At 39.8% G+C, this 19,452-nt stretch overlaps 1 protein-coding gene across 1 annotated transcript; it reads left to right on the forward strand.

The window, feature by feature from the left end:
- The first annotated feature begins 453 nt into the window (after positions 1-453).
- Positions 454-18,749, forward strand: atp2a2b (ATPase sarcoplasmic/endoplasmic reticulum Ca2+ transporting 2b). Its single transcript, XM_088434458.1, has 24 exons — positions 454-1,074; positions 1,291-1,308; positions 1,386-1,468; positions 4,091-4,195; positions 4,880-5,018; positions 7,458-7,538; positions 8,213-8,298; positions 8,530-8,685; positions 8,779-8,920; positions 9,063-9,229; positions 9,999-10,087; positions 10,182-10,284; positions 10,367-10,498; positions 10,598-10,717; positions 10,875-11,093; positions 11,178-11,301; positions 12,279-12,490; positions 12,584-12,804; positions 12,905-13,107; positions 13,647-13,732; positions 13,821-13,954; positions 14,067-14,184; positions 14,886-16,640; positions 16,867-18,749. Exons 1-23 carry the CDS (start codon positions 957-959, stop codon positions 15,156-15,158), a joined length of 3,129 nt encoding a protein of 1,042 aa, XP_088290584.1. The 5' UTR covers positions 454-956; the 3' UTR covers positions 15,159-16,640; positions 16,867-18,749.
- The last annotated feature ends 703 nt before the right edge of the window (positions 18,750-19,452 follow it).

Genomic DNA, 19,452 nt, shown 5'->3' on the forward strand with positions numbered 1-19,452 from the left:
TAGGTTTTAAAATATTATTGTAATTCTCCACTGACGTCAACGGTAATGCACTTCACTCGCTTTAGATTTTTTTTTTTAAACAATGAGTGGTAACGGAACGTGTTCATTCAAGAGCGGCCATAACTCAACACCCACACACTGAGCCAACTAACTGCAATATCACACAATTCTCCCACACCTTGCCGACGTCACGACTTCCAAGTAGTAAAATGCATCTTTTTATAAATAAAAATCACGTTGACATTTTATTATTAAATATATTCTGATTTGATAACAGGGATAAAACAAATGGGGGCGAGCGAGTTAATTTTTTTTATTTTCTTTATTTTTATCTCACGGGGAAATTAAGATGGCGAGTGAGGGAGTTCCGGTTTTAATAACCAATCGGGAGAGAGACTTTTCCGGTTGGAGTAACCAATCAGAGGGTTCCACATGCGGACATCGAACACTGCATTCGACTCACACGAAGGCTGCGGCGGACAAATGCAATTGATAGCGAAGAGGACACTGGTGATTCCGCAATAATACACAGGCAACGCAGGCTTAGGTTGCGCTGTAAGACAAGCGCGTGATTATTAATTCGTCTGTTTGGGTTTTTTCTCGTGGTTTACACAGAGAACGGTGTATAAATTTCCGGCGTTGGTGATATGAATTATCCGTTACGTGTTTCTCTGGTGAGCGACCGGCGAAATCAAGGCAGAGCCGAATTGTTAGCTTAGCTTTAGCGGCTAACTGTTCGTTAGCAACTTAGCCGCTAATTCGGCCCCTCTAAGCGGACACCTGCTCGCTGTTTAGGGCTCCATTAAAGTCATTTACACGCAGCGCCGTCGTTTATAAGCGTTTTGTTTTTTTATTTATTTTAACTTAAAAACCGAGTAGTGTAAAAGGAAGGGCCGTGTCAGGTCGCGAACTGGACCAGTAGAGGTAAAACGGGTCTCCTCGAGTGGCCGTTCACCATGGACAACGCGCATACAAAGACGGTTGAAGAAGTTTACAGCTTTTTTAACGTGAATGAGAGCACGGGCCTGAGCTCGGAGCAGATCAAGAAACAACGGGAACGATATGGACCCAACGGTAAGGATTGCGGTTTATTAGAAGCGGTAACGTTGTTCGGCCCGTGCCACCGGGTTTCTAACGGATGTCACGTTTAACAAATGGCTGACGTCATTGTGTGCGTAACGAAATACTGTAAATGAGCAGTGGCCTGATTCACTTTATGCAGCGAGTCTAAATGTTGTGGACTGACCTCAATCTATTTTTTTTTCTCTGGGTTTCCTTGATGATGTGCAGAGTTGCCAGCAGAAGAGGGTGAGTACACTGTTAGCCATCTTGTCAAATAATGTCTTGAAAATGTGCTTACTTTAATGTTATGTTTACTTTGAAAGGCAAGTCCCTTTGGGCGCTGGTAGTTGAACAATTTGAAGATCTGCTCGTGAGGATCCTTTTACTGGCTGCCTGCATCTCCTTTGTGAGTATAACCTAGCCGAGTAGGTTGGTATTTAAATTCAAGGGGTGGGAAGTAAAATGAACAAAAGTAATTATATCAAGTTTTGATATATTGGTTGAAAAACAATTGTCATAAAGGGACAGTGTGTAAAAAGGACTAAATGATAATAAATTTCAAAACTTGCAAATGAATGTATTCTTAACGACCAACAGTATGTTTTAAATATAATCGTAGGTCTAGTTATCATTAGATTATATTACATGGGGGTGGCACTCCTCCGGAGGCTGCCATGTCAGTTAGCTACGGACAATGATAAATGCAGCACCTCCTGCTGTCCATAATGAAAAAGAGTAAATCTAACACATTGTCGCTTTAAGAAAAAACGTCTATTCGACATTATGACACCCAACATACCGTGTCGGGTACGTTCAAATAATTAATTAGATCCTAATTACTGTTTTTATTTCTCATTAATGTCCTCTTCCAACTATTACCTTTTTGCAACGATTTGGTCCAAGTAGTACTCTAATTCATCGCGGGCCTATGTGTTCTTAAAACACAAGTGCATAAGCAGGAATTAACAGTAACTTTTTCACTGGTAGCACTGGTGCTAATTACTTTTTCAATTGATGCGAACAACTGGAAAAGTTGCTCATACCACACAGGATTTAGTCACTTTTTCGATGAGGTACATACAGTATGACCATATCTGCTCTTGTCTCGCCATCTGAATTTGCATACAGTGATTTCAAATGAGGCTCGTGACTCACTATAGGACATTTGCAAAATATTTTACTGTTAAAGTAATCTGCAACTTGAAGCAGCTGGCAAAATATGTAAATGTATATATTTTTTATTTATTTAATAAAAAACATTGAACATTGTTTTGTTTAATGGAGAGGGGCCAACTGTAGTAGTAATGATTAGTTCCTCCAGTTTAATGTATCCCAATCAGGGGTAGGTGAGAATACCTTGTAGGTTCTATATAGAAACTCATTAAACTCAAGTGACTACTGGAAATGAAATAAATTTGTAAAGTCTAGCTCACAATATTAGTTTTATTCAAATAGTGCAATATAATTAAAAAAATGTGTTCCAACTGACAAGGAAAAGAGATAAAGATGATTCATGTCTACTGTCCTCAACAAAACCTACAGGTTACATGAGGCAACCGCTCTATTTCAACTCTTCTGTATATACGACTCTTCTTTCAACCTTTTCATATATAACATACTCTTCCTTTCAACCTACAAATATCTTGAACACACTCCCCTCTCTAGGACTTCACAGTCCAATCAAATGCTGCAAATCTGGCCTTAGAGACTTGGATGTCTGACAACAGCGAAATACATTTGAGTCACGGTCCACAACCTTTTATTAACAAACATAAATCCTTGTAGATTAGGCGTGAGTCTCATGCAGAGTGTACTAGAAAGGGGGCCCAGAAGTGTTTTCTTGCCTCTTAATGCAAATCAAACACAACTGTGTCTTGTCTGAGCCTGTGTTGTCTCAACAGTGATGTTAACACAACGATTTTCACGCTTGTGAGGGAAAGCCTGGTGTCCTCTTAATCAGTGAACAAATGACTATCGCTATGTAGTTGAGAGCAACATCCTGCTGACATAAGGGCCATTGTAGGCTTAAGAGGCAAATACTTTAGCTACAACCTGAGCATTTGTATACTGATACTGAATTGTATAACTAAAAGGGTGCTATATTGTTATTTAAATGGTTAGCATTGTCAATTTAACATTGATTTAAAAATTGATAGTTTTTTGATGTCCCAGATTATCTTTTTATTTTGTCACATTATCTTCGTGGAGAATACGGCCTGAAGAATTTTAAAATCTTTATTAAACCTTCTGTTTCGGGAGGTTCACTAGTACTCAACGCTTTAGTCACTGAAACCAAGTAACAATACCGCTAATAGTTTTGCTACATGGCCCATCCCCTCGACATTTTTGCGAAATATATTCTTTTACAGCATGTTTCCTTTAAATTCCATGAAATTAATGGCAATGATCCTTTTTTTTTTTAAATGTAAAATTTTCTTTGTCTTTTCAAACAATTCATGTGGAAAGACCATAGCAACAATCTTTGCAGATTTACTATGTTGCATGAGCAATATTTTGATTTTTTTTTTTTTTTCCTTTCACAGATATAGTACAAACCGTCACATTTAAAGAGTTTTACGAATTGTATTTGACCGCCTGCGCTGAAATAAATGAATGTATTGTTTGATTTCCTCTGAGGTCATCAAGGTGCAAGTCTTGGAATGTGTTTTTTAGCTGTTGGTGATGTGACGTTATTTTTGCACTTTGTTTTCACTACCTATTTCAAAATGGCTTACATCTTTTGTAATTAAGGCAGGGAAGTAAGTGACTCATCAAATACTTTTTAAGTTGCCTCCTGGAAATCTGGTGTGATGTAATAAGTGCCTTGTATTGTGTCAGCCACTGAATAGAAGGTAAATAGATGTTCTGGTTTTATGTACTGCATAACACTTAACTACTTTTACTAATTCCCAATGGAAACATGCTTGTGGCTTTATCCATATAGGTACTTATCATTCAAATGGTTCTTTATGATTCATTTGTCACATTTAGAGTGTTGCATTTAATGCGAATATTTGTTGTTTTGTAGGTGCTGGCCTGGTTTGAAGAGGGAGAAGAAACGGTCACAGCTTTTGTGGAGCCTTTTGTGATTCTCCTTATTCTCATAGCCAATGCCGTTGTTGGAGTCTGGCAGGTAATATGCGATCAAGTCATACACTCCTAACAACTCCCATAATTCCCCAAGTGTAAGACACTTCTTCCTAAAAATGAATGCCAAACGTATGGTCGCATCCTTTAAACTAAGATAACAAACATCATTTTTTTTTTCCTTGAGGAAGATTGATCTGTCTGCCACATAAGCTGAGTTTTGGAGCATGTGTGCAAATTTTTAAACTATATTTTTACTGAAAATAATTACCGTAACGGGACGAGCTAGGCAGACAGATGTCAGTTGGCTGTTAGCAGCAAATGCCTGTTGGATCTAACAGCAGCTCATATTGGCCTAGTTTGTTAGGGCATTATTTTCAGTAAAAGAAGCGAGCAGACTGAACCAACATCCGAGTCCATCCTTGTTCACACACAGAATATTACTAAGACTGCTAGGATCATGCAAAGGTTATTATTTTATTCAACATGTCCTTCCGCTTTTGAATTTGAACAGGGTTTTTTGTGTGTGTGTTACTGTAGCTATAAACATGAACTAATCTTAATCTTTTGACTGTCTTTATACCTCTTATGCTATGCCTTTTAAAAAGTCCCTGTTTCACTTATGTGAGGAAAGCAAAGTTGTATTAGTAGTGAAGGTGTAATCCACAGGTTCTGTGCACGGGTGTTTATTTTTTTATTTCTTCTAATTTTGTCCCAATTCTCCCATCAGGAGCGAAATGCAGAAAATGCAATTGAAGCTCTGAAGGAATATGAGCCGGAGATGGGAAAGGTGTACCGCCAAGATCGTAAGAGTGTCCAAAGGATCAAGGCCAGGGACATTGTGCCAGGGGACATTGTTGAGGTCGCAGGTAAGACTACACGGTGGGGGCATTGCTCTCTGCGATAGATGTGAGACCTAAAACAGTGACTGCATTTTGTGGGGCGTTCAGTACCATTTTCAATATAAATGTATTATAGTGTGTATGCAACAGTGCATTTTGACTAGCAATGTATTTGATAATGAGTTAAAAAAAAAAACCTTCTCTTTTTCATCATAGTCTTAAGAAGTCATCTTTACTGATCGAGGGACTGATTTCGTCTCAGCAATAAACACTTAACATTTTATAGCATACTGCAAATGTGGTTTTTACATTTTTAATAATCACAAATTATCCATTTTTGTGGTTGACTTAATGGTTTCCTGTCATTTTCCATCAGCTTTACCTTCTTCTATACAGATGTACACACACAGCCTATTCCTCATCTGTAGTTTACTGTCAGAAATGTGTCTGTAAATAGAACAGTTATGTAATAGATTAACATGTCCCAAAGTCCTGGCTGTCCATCCCTCTCGTGCATATTCTACTTTCCTCCACCAACATTGGAATATGCTCATGTTTTACTGACGCCGTTTCTCGCGTGTGGGTTTGGATTGTGATCTTTCAATTCACAAAAAGAGAGGACAAATAGTCTCTTGAGGGCTTGAGTGACCCTGTGAAAGGTCACTGAAGGCTGTCAGCCTACGTGCTCATTCTCCACTCCCAAATGCATCATGGAATATAAACCAAAACAGCACAAAAGACAAAAAATAAATCTAGTCTCACTCTCGCTAGGCCCCACATGCCGGGGAGTTGCTGGGTTCTGGGTGGGAGGGAAATCAAAAGCGTGCTCTCTTAAATTATGTTTTTATGCTTATATTTTTTTTGTTTTGACAGTCGGCCTGGAGATGTTCTCCGTTTTTGAAAAAGATTTGAACGCTACACAATTTGTCTTACGGCAGGGATCAGATTCAAAGATAATCTCCTTTGTTCGCATTGGGGTGAAGAAAGGTCCTCCTCCTTCAGGCCACTACTTTCCCAGAATAAGCCGAACTAAAAATAGATTCCAACATCAAAGTTGGTTTTCGGAAAGAATACATTGTATACACTGATATGAATTGAAGTGAAGTTTCTTGTTTTGCTGGGCTGCGATTGTAGTAACTTCAGCTAATCTAATCATGACACCAATGCAGATTTGTTCCTAGACAGACGCACTGTGTCTTGTCTGTTTGTTCAGGCTCAATCTCTAAAGTAGTTTGAATGTGGGCAGGTGGTGATGAAGGGCTTCTGACAGCGTCCAGTATAGTAGCAGGCCATATTTGGTAGTTTTTAATTCTACTGCCCTGTCTTGGAGTTTTAACTTAAACTATGAATTCTATTTACATTTTACAGTGAGGATAGTTAATCATCTTTGATTGTTCTGTTTGTTCTTATCCTGTTGATTAAATTAATTGGAACAAGCCTTAAATCATGCTATCTATATTCATTGCTCATGAGAATGTTGGCACGTGTGCTGACAAAAATTAGCCCTGCCCCTTCAAATCGGTCAAACATTTGCAGCTGATCAAAATAGTTTTCCCATTTTTGGATGTGTGTTTTGCAGGACTCATTGAGTCTCGCTCTCGTTACATCTTTCCTCCCCCTCTCGACGTCTCCTCGGGGTACTTCAGAGGCTCAAGGGTTTACGTGTCTGTCTTCACTGTCCGCAACAGTCTGCGTTGCCCCCCAAGATTCCAATTTTGTATTGCCCCCTAGCACCTACTACTGTACTGTTATCATAAGCTTAGTTGGGGTTTTTTTCACTCTCAGAACCATCTTGTTATCGTGGGAAGGAAAATAGCTCAAAACAGCGTTTTAAGCAATAGTTATTTCGTCTTGTTATCTCTCTACCATTTTCTATGGCAGGAACACTTGAACTGTGTGTTTACATTTCGGTTTACAAGGGATGGCTGAAGTTTATTGTGGAAAAGATGTGTAATGGGTTTGGGTTCAGGACTGTTCATTAATGGAACTTGTGGTTGTACATTGGAGCAAAACTGAGACTTGGCTCATGGGTTTTGTTTCTACATTTGACATCATTTTCTTGTCTATACTTTTATGTGTCCTCAGGATCAAACTTTTTTTTCCAGTATTTGTTTTTTTTTTTTTTTTTTCCAGTTTTGCGGTTGAGCATTTCTGAATTTATTGAGTTCCTTTTAGTCTCTCTGTCATTACTATATTGAGCAGGAAACGCTTCCTGTAATTTTGTGTTGAAGTAGCTCAACTTCCTAATGACAATTTCATGTACCTCTTTAGATCACAATTATGGTTGAAGCTATTTACATTGGCTCTGCTAGTTATGGTTGAGGGGTTAGCGCCATTTTGTCCAAATTGCTGCGAGACTCTTACATTCAGCAGTCTGTTCCACACAATCAATGACATTAATGATCAAATAATCTTTTATCCCAGGAAAGAATCTCAGCTGTATATTTATTTATTTTTCTCCCATAGTTGGTGATAAAGTACCTGCGGACATCAGGCTGACCTCCATCAAGTCAACCACCTTGAGAGTCGACCAGTCAATTCTAACAGGTAAAACTAACCCTAAATATTTTGCCAAGTTCTCCTAGACCTGGCCTAGCAAGAGTCACTTCTACTTTTCACGCTAAACACTGGTAGGGAAAAAAATATCCGCCTCCCCTTGACGTACATACCCCCATAAGCCATATTGTAGTCATGGCTACGCAGTCAATACAAAACAATCAAACCTGATATGTTGATGAAAGGAGGGCTAAATGGAGGCAGTGGTGGGTGGATAATTAATTAGGACCGCAATGGAAAATATTCCAAGTGGTATACAAGGATGGATGCTGCACGTGAGAGTAGTTTTATGTGAATCAAGGCCTTAAATCTCTTGTCCTTCCCAACTGCCTTAATTGGTCGCGAACTCCACCGGGTATTTTTAGTGTTTCAGCTATTTTTCCTTCCGCTCCTCTTTTCCCCATTCAAGGCCACATCGCTTTCAAACGCTGCTTGTCACACCCTATCAGTACATTTACGGACCCCGCTGAATTGATTACGCACAGTGCAGCCACATCTTCAGCTACACTCCCAGCTATCATGTATCACCCCCTGAAAGGCGTCCGTTGATAGTTGTCATGCCTGCTTAGACAGCTTAAAGACTTCGCTGCATCTCTGCCAAAGTGTCAACAAAGCGTCACAACGGCTGCACATTCAATACCACTTATTTTGTGTCCTCTGTTTAGGAGAGTCCGTGTCTGTTATCAAACACACTGACCCAGTGCCAGACCCCCGTGCAGTCAACCAGGACAAGAAGAACATGCTCTTTTCAGTAAGTGAAACGTTTGTTTCTATGTTGAACTGACAAGTATTGTAGTCAAGCTACAAATAACACTTTAATCACTCAACCCCAGGCATATCAAAACTATTAGTGACTACTCAATAGTTGAGTGCTCATACTGGTATGGTACTAGTTAGCCAGTTGTCTCGCAAGTCCCTATTCTTGCACCCACTTTAATGCTTCCACTCAGGAGTCTTATGTGTAATTTACCTTTCTTCATAGGGCACCAACATTGCAGCTGGTAAGGCTGTTGGTGTGGTGGTGGCCACGGGTGGAAACACTGAGATTGGTAAAATTCGCGACGAGATGGCCGCCACGGAGCAGGAGCGCACGCCGCTGCAGCAAAAGTTGGATGAGTTTGGACAGCAGCTGTCTAAAGTAATGCCTTTATGTTGTTTAGTGGAGTGTAATTTTGATTTCTTATCTCCTGTGTGACAACAAAAGTTATGATTGCTTGTGGTTATGTTCCAGGTGATTTCACTGATCTGCATCGCTGTATGGATCATCAATATTGGGCATTTCAATGATCCCGTCCATGGAGGCTCTTGGATCCGCGGGGCTGTTTACTACTTCAAGATTGCTGTGGCGCTGGCAGTGGCAGCAATCCCTGAAGGTAAATCATGCAGATAATAATCAAGTCCACATGCGAACCGATCATAAAGACAAGTTTTGTATTATCTGACATACAGGATAGTTGTACTGTTTTGTTTTCTTTTTTTTCAATGAACCATATCCCCAACGTTGTTGCTCTTCAGGTTTGCCTGCCGTCATCACCACATGTCTGGCTTTGGGAACACGACGCATGGCCAAGAAAAACGCGATTGTCCGCAGTTTGCCTTCCGTGGAGACCCTTGGCTGTACATCTGTCATCTGCTCCGACAAGACAGGCACACTGACGACAAATCAGATGTCTGTGTGCAGAGTAAGAAACGGGACATTGGGATCACACCTCGAATGTTAAGTGTTTGTTGTAGCTCGGTCAGTTGTTGGAGCTAGGTTATATGTCCACGTTTTATATTGGACCATGTTGTGGTTTGAAGGTTTTGGTAAGAGGGAAAAAAAATCTTCACATTCATTTTTTAGATTGATGTTAAGAATTCTGACTCAGCTTTACCAAAACAGTGTGGAAAGAATAGGAGCATTCTGACAACTTCATGAGAATTTCCTGGAAGATCTATGTGAAAGGTTCAAAACAAGTTGAAGCATTTTCGGGGGAATTTTATGAAAACATCTGACTCACTGGCTCTGTAAAACCGCTTTTCACTTTGATTTTTTTTTGTATGAATTGAGAAGGTTTTCTTGGCATACTAATAAGAAATGTATTTGGTTTGTTTCAGTTGAATTTAGTTTGCTAAGTGTGCCAGTTGTGTTATCACTTGTGGTTAATGCACACATTTGAAACTGAGTACATTTTAAGAATATCACAGAGTTTTACTGAAAATCCCAAATTTAAAATGTATTTACGTATTACCTCAGTCCTCAGTTTTTTACATACCATGTGGCGTCTTAACAGATGGCTCCTTCTCTTTGAATGTTGGCAGACTGCTGCCATCTGCTGGATACGACCAGTCCCTATTGCAGAATGTCCTCAAGCTGCACATTAACTTTTTTTTTTTTTCCCCCAGATGTTTATTATTGACCAGGCTGATAGTAGTCATTGAGCTGCACATTAACTTTTTTTTTTTCCCCAGATGTTTATTTTTGACCAGGCTGATAGTAGTCATTGCTCCTTAAAGGAATTCACTGTTACCGGCTCTACATATGCCCCGGATGGAGAAGTGTGAGTCTTAAGTCTTTCAAGTCATCCTCTTTTTACAACATGCTCATGCATACAACATGCTCATTGGCTCTACTCTCTTGGTCTGTTAATTTAGGTACCATGATGGCAAACAAGTCAAATGTTCCAAATATGATGCCCTGGTGGAGCTGGCCTTCATTTGTGCTCTTTGTAATGATTCCTCACTGGACTACAATGAGGTCTGTTTGAAAGCTACTTCTTTAGTTTTGTATTCCCTATGGTGTGTTTTTAATGTTTTTTTCCCTCCCTTACCCATTCCAGACCAAAGGTGTGTATGAGAAGGTGGGTGAAGCCACTGAGACAGCTCTCACGTGCCTGGTGGAGAAGATGAATGTGTTCGACACCGTTTTGAAAGGACTTTCCAAGATTGAGAGAGCCAATGCATGCAATTCGGTATGTAACATTTTTTATATGAAACCAAGACTGACCGGTTTTAATGTGTTAAGTGAAACATATTCATTTCGTGTGCATGTTTTTTATCAAATCGTTCAGGTTATCAAGCAGCTCATGAAGAAAGAGTTCACATTAGAGTTCTCCAGAGACAGGAAGTCCATGTCTGTGTATTGCACCCCTAACAAAGCCCGCTCATCAGCAGGCAAGATGTTTGTCAAGGTAAGTTAGACATAAACATCAAGCACGGTTGCTTTTTGTAACTGAGATTTTCCCCTAGTCACAATATCAGTGGCTTCTCTCATGACTTGACCTTGACCATTGTTCCATCAAATACATGCATGCTCAGATCGAACTCTGAAAGTATGTCTCTAAACAGGGTGCCCCCGAGGGCGTGATTGACAGGTGCTCGCATGTCCGAGTAGGCGGCAACAAGGTCCCCATGACCCCCGGCATCAAGGAGAAACTGATGTCTGTGATCAGGGAGTACGGAACTGGCCGGGACACCTTGCGCTGTCTCGCTCTGGCTACCCGAGATAACCCCTTGAACAAGGAGGAACTGGTGTTGGAGGACTGCACTCGCTTTGTTGACTATGAAGTAAATACAGCTGGCTGTTGAACTTTGTTCAAAACATCTGCTATAGGATACTTGTTAATACAAGAAATGGTTTATCTATCTCAGACGGACCTGACCTTCGTTGGCTGTGTGGGCATGCTGGATCCTCCCCGGGCAGAAGTGGCAGCTTCCATTAGGCTTTGTCGTCTCGCAGGCATCCGAGTAATTATGATCACAGGAGACAACAAGGGTACGTAGCGAGTGCTTTGTACACCCCGCGTCATTCTTATGTAATGTTTCATCTGTTGTTATATAGTGAGCTTACGCATGCAAAACAAACCCTGAGCTTCAAGCCGCCATCATAAAGGGCCCTCACAGCCTTGGCCATATTCGAGTATGGTATTCTGAGATTACGTAAATTTTATTGGAGTTGGATAATAAATACATCAGATTAAAAATTTCTTTGACAAAAAACAGACAAAACGTGGCAAAAATCAGACTCCAACTTTTTTATAGATTTTGGAAAAACATTTAACCGGGATTAACTTATTATACCTAATACGAGGCATTCTTTAAATCTGCATATTTAAATAACAATATATTGCCAAGTGTGATGTCTGAAGTGTTTCATTTGTTTTTACTGATGTTGAGCCCAACGAAATCAGTGTAATCTTTCGTTGCAAACAGCGCATCACCACAGCAACAGCCATCACTGGAAAAATACAATACAGTACAAAAAAGCTTTTAATGGTCATCTGAACAGCTTACTATGCAATATCTTCAATTTCAAGACAATCAAATAAAATCTTTAGTTCGTGACGATGTGACCTCAATAAAAGCCCAAAAATGGTACAAAATGTGTTGAAAATGCTAATTTTATACGGGAATAAAAGGATGAGAAATCAAGAAGTTATGGCAAAGACAGTGAAGTGTCTGATCACTTTTCACACTATTTTCTATAAAATACAGTTTTGAAGCTTTAAATACAAAATAAACCTGAATATTATGCTGCGAAGGTTTGCTTTATGTTTTTCTCAAATATGGGGTTATAGATTTGTAAAATTTGTAGAAATAAACAAGATTTTTGTTTGTAGAATGAAGGAAAAAAAAGCACAAATCAACAAAAATCGAAAATTTTACCAAGTGGTTCTATTCTATTGGCTTTTAACTGGTTTTGTCTGTCTTGGGCTACCCATCACAATCGTATGTCTCTTGTTATCATTCCAGGTACGGCAGTTGCAATTTGCAGACGCATCGGTATTTTTGGAGAGAACGACGACGTCGCCAGCATGGCTTTCACGGGCCGAGAGTTTGACGATCTCAGCCCTTCTGCGCAACGAGAAGCGGTGGTCAAGGCTCGCTGCTTTGCTCGCGTGGAGCCGTCCCACAAGTCCAAGATCGTTGAATATCTGCAGTCCTACGACGAAATTACAGCTATGGTAAGACGAGCGGATGTTTGGTGAGCTCAGATGAGTTCATTTTGTAAAATTTGAATTTGATGTGGGTGTCATGCTGTGATTTTCACAAATTAGACTGGTGACGGCGTGAACGACGCCCCCGCTCTCAAGAAGGCAGAGATTGGCATCGCCATGGGCTCCGGAACAGCCGTTGCAAAGACTGCCTCCGAGATGGTGCTGGCCGACGACAATTTTGCCACCATTGTGGCCGCTGTCGAGGAAGGCCGTGCCATTTACAATAACATGAAGCAGTTCATCAGATACCTCATCTCTTCCAATGTGGGCGAAGTTGTGTGGTAAGATTTTTTTTTTTTTATTTCCCCTCACCCGGAACAATTTTTTTCCCCTTTTATTTTATTTCTTGATACATATGTATCTATTGCATGTGTATTGCAGCATCTTCTTGACGGCGGCCCTCGGCTTCCCCGAAGCTCTCATTCCAGTACAGCTGCTTTGGGTCAACCTGGTGACTGACGGCCTGCCCGCCACCGCTTTGGGTTTCAACCCACCCGACCTGGACATCATGAACAAGCCCCCCCGTAATGCCCGTGAGCCCCTCATCTCTGGGTGGCTCTTTTTCCGATACCTCGCCATTGGATGTAAGTCAACCATGCATGTCAGTGTAAATTATCCATGAGTATCTCAGAGCCTTTTCCAAGTGCAATAATGTTCCCACACAGATTTTATTTTAGTTAAACAACTGACTGGTAGATCTAGGAAAGATAAAATGGGTCTCCATACCAATTGCCTTTGGACTTTGTGTGTCAATTAGTTGCTGGGATGTATAAGTATAACTAAATGCTTTTGTCAGGACAATAAAATGGGTACTAAAAACAAGTAAGCATGTAAATGATCTTTCATATTCATTGTTGAGTCTTACCCCATGGTAGCAATTTTCCTGTTGAGCGTTAAAGGTGATCATGTGCCATATGGAAATGATTAACCATCAAGTAGACTGACAAGTGTTCAAAGGTGTACAAGTTAAATGTTCTGTGGTTTTGCGCTTTTTTTTTTTTTTTTTAATATGCCATCTGCTTCATTTTCTGTGGTTTTCCCTGGCAATTTCATGTCCTAATGGGAGCAAGTGTGTGTGTGTGTGTGTGTATTGAAATGGTGTGTTCTTGCTGTGCCTCACCAGGCTACGTAGGCGCTGCCACAGTCGGCGCGGCGGCCTGGTGGTTTGTCGCTGCAGAAGATGGACCAAGGATCACATTTTACCAGCTGGTATGAATTACAAGCCAAACTCAGTGTGTTAACATTCTGCCTTGGGTTTTAACAACGTGATAATGTTTATTTATTTTTTTTCTTCCAGAGCCACTTCCTGCAGTGTGGTCCAGAAAACCTTGATTTCCAGAATATAGATTGTAAGGTGTTTGAGTCTCCTTACCCGATGACCATGGCTTTGTCTGTGCTGGTCACCATTGAGATGTGCAACGCTCTCAATAGGTTGGTTTGGTTTTTGTCGAGCGTTTTTACAACAGTTCCATAAACGTGCGGACTTTCTTTTTTTCCTTTTTGTCTTTTAAGATTGCAATAAATTTGTTCCTTTTCGTTTTAGCGTATCTGAGAACCAGTCCCTGTTGCGTATGCCTCCATGGGAGAACGTGTGGCTGCTGGGAGCAATCTGTCTTTCAATGTCTCTCCACTTCCTCATTCTCTACGTGGAGCCTCTTCCGGTAAGGATGTTTTTTTCAGTGCGTACTCTTGGGCAGTGGTTTTCTTATAGTGGGTGTGTAAAAGCACTCCAGTGGGTTCATGAGCATTTAAAATGTATTTTAAAAGTAGCATCTTTCCCTTAATCCATTGTCATATTCAGTCGACAATTCATGGTGCTAACACATGTTGCCAGTGTTTGCCGGTGGCTCGGGCGCTGTTCTAGCTACGTCTGCCATTTATTAGCCGCTAGCTAGCAATGCTCCATATAGGCTGGCATGAGATGTAAAAGACTGGACACAGATCTGTTCCTACTGATCACTTTTTGACAAACCACGATGACTCAAATGTGCTGTTTCAGCCATCAAATTCATATCATAGGCCAAAATTTACGGGAAAAATTTGTCTAAAATATAGTGTTTCTTGAGAGGACTATAGTGTGCCCCTAAGCACAAATTAAATAAATATTAATAATCAAACTTGGCCGTTTATAATTCAGTGGAAATGTTATTCTGTCTTCAATGTTTATAATTCTTTTTCGGAAAAAAATATTTTGTTTATCCGTATTCTCAATATAATATTAGAATTTTCTTAAAACCAAAAATACTCAATAGCTGCTGCCCTAATTATAACCAAATACACCAAATTAACAGCCGATTATTAATGTGGCACAGTTGGTCATGTGGATTTTTACTCACCATTTTTTATGCTTTTATCATGCCAGATAATCTTCCAGATCACCCCTCTGAATCTAACCCAGTGGCTGGTGGTGCTCAAGATCTCGCTCCCGGTCATTTTACTGGACGAGTTTCTGAAATTTGCGGCCCGGAACTACCTGGAGCCGGGTAAAGAGCCGGAGAAGGGCGCCAGCTCGGAAGGCTGCTGCCTGGCTGCATGCATGGAGGGCATCTCCTGGCCCTTCGTGGCCCTCTCCCTCCCGCTGGTCCTCTGGATCTACAGCACCGACACTAACATGGCCGACATGTTCTGGAGCTGACTGACTTGAGCACAACCTCGACTTTTCCATCACAGCCATCACTCCCCCCTTTCGCCTCCCACACCCCACTTCATCCCTCTGTGGCCGCCTCCACGTGCGTAGCTTGTGTGTGTTTGGTTGTTTCTAGAGTTAGCGTGTGTGCGCGTGCGTCTGAGGAGGAGCAACTGTAACTCCACAATACTCTAAATTCACTTTGAGAAGTAACATGATTTGAGTTGGCCCAAGGCCTTATCTCAACATCGCTCGCATAGACGTGGAGCAGATTGTTCGGCAGTCGCCGTTTTCCCACTTTTACTTTTAAAATTAATCTCATATGCCTTTTTAAGCTTTATCTTTTTGGTTTTCTAAGCGTCATCAGGCCAGCGTCACTACAGTAACTATTATTTAGCGCATCCCCACTAATGAAAAGTAAGCTGGGGACTCGAGAAAATTGTGGATCTGTACAGAGATTGAACACTATTTTATGCTTTTTTTTTTTTTTATGGCTTTGTAAAATTTATTGGACCAGCGTGGCTTAGACGTACCGCCTTGATGTTTCTTTTCTAACCATTGTGTCTTCAGTGTAAATGTTTTTCAGCGGACGAGCAACGCGTTGCAAACAGGAACGGGGGGAAAGGTTTGGGAGTGAATGTTGGAATGCTTTGATTAGTGGTCGTGGAGGAGAACCTAAAAGAAGGAGAGAAAAAAAAAAAAAGATTATAGAAACAGCTAAACTGCATGTCTTGTGACCAAGCATGAACTGTATGTGGTTGCTCATTTCCAATTTGTGTGCCCTTTTTACTCAAAAAGTAAGACCAGAAATTGTCATCGATGCATTTTGAAATGAGTCATTTAATTCTGCACTGGGAAGATCACAGCTACCTCAATGTGATACAAACGTTTTGTTTTGTTTTTTTTTTTCCTCCGCCCCCGTTAATCTCTGGATGCTTCCCCACAGTTTTGTCAAGCTGTGACCTCTGAGGTGTGCCCTTTGGGTTGCTTGTGCAGAAAATGGAACAGTCTTACTTCCATCTAACCATTTTAGAAAACATTCCTTTTGTGTTGTTTTTTTTTGTTGACATTTGCTTTAGAGACCAAGTAGTTTAAGATTGTGTACAATACTGTCTTGATGGAGTTTGATTCAAAGGACAATAAGATAAAAAAAAAAGCCTCATTGATTTCAAATGAAAACCCCAAACTGTTTTTTTTTTTTTTTTTACTTAAAGGAAAAATACATTCATGAACCCTTTGAATCAAAGTGTTTGTCGTTATTTGATATGAACGTTACCCGCGTGCGTACTTGAATGCCACTCATGCTGATATGACTCAAAATATTTACAGCAATTGATGAATTTTTTTGAAAGTGGCCATCCAGTTAACCGCTTTGAGACAACGTTGAAAGCATGTTTGTGGTGATAGAAGCCTGGATGTGTTTGTGTACTACTTGACAACATCGGTGTCCTTTTCTTTTAATGCTCCCCTGCTGGCTCCCCCCTGTCACCAGTGAGTATTTCTCATTTTTTTGCCCCCACACAAATTACTGAAGTACTCAATGCCTTGTTCCACTCCGTCATAATAGAAATCTAAATTTGTCTTGCCCACATGCTTTAAATTATGAATGTCACATGTGTGTCATCCGCCCCAACCAAACCTTTGCTTTCTTTTAATAATCACATAAATATGAATGTGATGAAATACCAATGATCTGATGTTGTTTCTCTTTTCCTAGGTTGGCTATCCTAAAATTCTTCAATACTTATTAGAGGACCAATGACATCATTCCTTCCGCACTCTGACAACTACGTATGTACACTGAACAAAAATAATGATTGATTTGCAAACCTGTGCAAATTTTCTCAAATCTACCTGAATTTGTTAGTGAGCACATTTGACAAAGTAATCCATCCAATTCCGTGGCTTTGCGTTAGAGAATTTAATTCAGATTTTTATATGTATGCATGTACTATATATCTTTTTCTGTGAACTTACCTCAGTTCTATTTACATTGTTTTGCTTGTGTGGTATTTGTCCTATCTTTTTATCTTTACATCAAAGGGAAATCATTGAAAGAAGACAGTAGGGAGCTGAAATTGCACCCAGATGGAGACTAATGATAAATACAACAATGACAAATACTGATAGAATGATGTGCAAGAAAAATGACCCAAAATGGTCAAAAGATTGCTCAAGGTGTAAAAAGTTGCTCTACAGCTCATTGGAAAATTTAAAACCTGCACGAAAACATGAGCGTAAGCTCACTATATAAACAGCATGAAAGAAGACGGGAGCTGAAATTTTGCCCAGATGGTGACAATAATGACAAATATTAAGGTTGATGTGGAAGAAAAATTACCCAAAATGGTCAAAACATTACTCAAAGGCTAAAAAGTTACTCTACAGCTCATTGGAAAATTTAAAACCTGCACGTTTTGCAAAACCAACTTCAAACCGCATGAAAGAAGACGGGAGCTGAAATTTTGCCCAGATGGTGACAATAATGACAAAATATTAAGGTTGGCGTGGAAGAAAAATGACCCAAAATGGTCAAAACATTACTCAAGGGCTAAAAAATTACTCTTTACAGAATCCAGACATTCAATCCCAGCTAATCATTTAGATTATTTTTTCAAATATTAGAGGAAATAAGAGTGTCTAGTTTTCAATACAAACAGATTAATAAACGGTACTTGACAGAAGTGCTCACCAATAAATGTCAACAGATTTGTGAACACTTGAGCGAAATTGCCCATTTGTGTGAAAATCGGAGCAAAAATGTGTTACGTTTTATATTTTTGTTCAGAATCGGTGTGTGTGGTTTTAGTGTGACACAGGAACAGATTCTCAGTGGAGACCAAATATATTTTAAAAGGCTATTTATTTTATGTACACTTTCATCCAGCTTACATTTTAGCCTAAAGGCCTAAAGCCTAAAGGGAAGTCCAAGCACCCCCCCCCCCCCCCCCCCCCCCCCCCCCCACGTATTTCTCCTCCCTTCTAGCATGTAGTTTCATCCATCTTTCATTGTAGTTTTTCCTTGTAGGGACGCCATATCATCGGATGCATTGGTCTTAGCTCGCATTTTGTGTATAAACATCATGCATGCCTTGCAGCTGTACGTAGGCTTTACAGTTTGTAATTATAAGATTATAATGTATAAAATACTCTTACGTTAAAACTTAAGGTTTTGAGATGGTTCTATTGTAGACTTTTTGGAAACCGCCGGTTTTTATGGTAACGTTTGCACAAATATTTCAAATCGACTCATGGCGAACCGGGCCGTGCACTACTTGAGTTCTTATTTACAGTCGGCCAATCTATTTTCAGTCTATTGGTTTATTATTTCTCAAAGGACATCCCTGCAATAATTTTTTTTTTTTTTTTTTTTTTTTTGCCGCTATAGGTCGTTATGATCCTGTATGTTTGGCAACTGCTGTAAAACTGTGATCTAATAACAGGCGTACTGTGCGGTCCCTACAAAGGAACCTGGATTAAAAAAAAAATATATATATAATAATCATCTGTAAAAATCTGACTATCATTATTTAATTCTGATTATGATTGTAGATGCATTGCAGAGGTTGTGTTTTCAGGTAAATAAAGATCATATTTGAACTTTGTGTTTGGCTTCTTTACGTTTTTAAAGTCAAAATGGTGAACATAACGTTTTTCTTTTGGATTTTACTCCAGAGGATTTTTACAGCCTAAAATCGTATCAAATCTAAAATGTATCACCAGAAGTTATACTAGTAAAAAGTGATTCTGTATTTTTGATGTAAAATATCAAGTACTGCATAGTCGTAACACCTTTTTGACTTAATTAAAAAGGACAGTTGAAAAAGAATGGAATATGTGATTTTTCCAGGGTGCTTGGATCCACTGTGTGGGTGCTTTAGCACCCTTAAAAAAATGAGCTAGACATGCCTATGGGGCAAACATAATGCTAGTAAAGTACTTCACGGTCTATATGAAGAATTTGTGTCTCATGGATACGTTTCTATTCAATACTTTTTATAGATTTTATAGAGGACATCATACCAAATGAAACGGGCTTCTTGACGTTGCTTGGAATTATTCTGTTTGTCCAGTAGATGGCGTTGCTGAATTAAAACACGCCAAGAGAAGACAATCTTTTAGTCTTTTTGTATTTACAGTATCTACCTTACCGAGGCTCATTAATTCGGAGCCCACTGACATAAATCTAGCAAGTCACACACCTGTAATGATTAAAAAAACACCTGTAATGATTAAAAAAAAAAAGTGACACCAGTAAGTCACGTTCCGACGGAGAAAGACTAATGAGTAATGCAACCTTTTT

Source organism: Hippichthys cyanospilos, chromosome 15 (assembly GCF_059441005.1).
Source record: "Hippichthys cyanospilos isolate Australia breed blue-spotted pipefish chromosome 15, RoL_Hcya_1.0, whole genome shotgun sequence".
Taxonomy (NCBI): Eukaryota; Metazoa; Chordata; class Actinopteri; order Syngnathiformes; family Syngnathidae; genus Hippichthys; species Hippichthys cyanospilos.

Coding starts and splice junctions, on each gene's coding strand:
- atp2a2b (XM_088434458.1), top strand. CDS start 957: ATGGACAACGCGCATACAAAGACGGTTGAAGAAGTTTACAGCTTTTTT. Junction 8,686..8,778: donor TTGGACAGCAGCTGTCTAAA/GTAATGCCTTTA, acceptor GTTATGTTCCAG/GTGATTTCACTGATCTGCAT. Junction 13,733..13,820: donor GGATCACATTTTACCAGCTG/GTATGAATTACA, acceptor TTTTTCTTCCAG/AGCCACTTCCTGCAGTGTGG.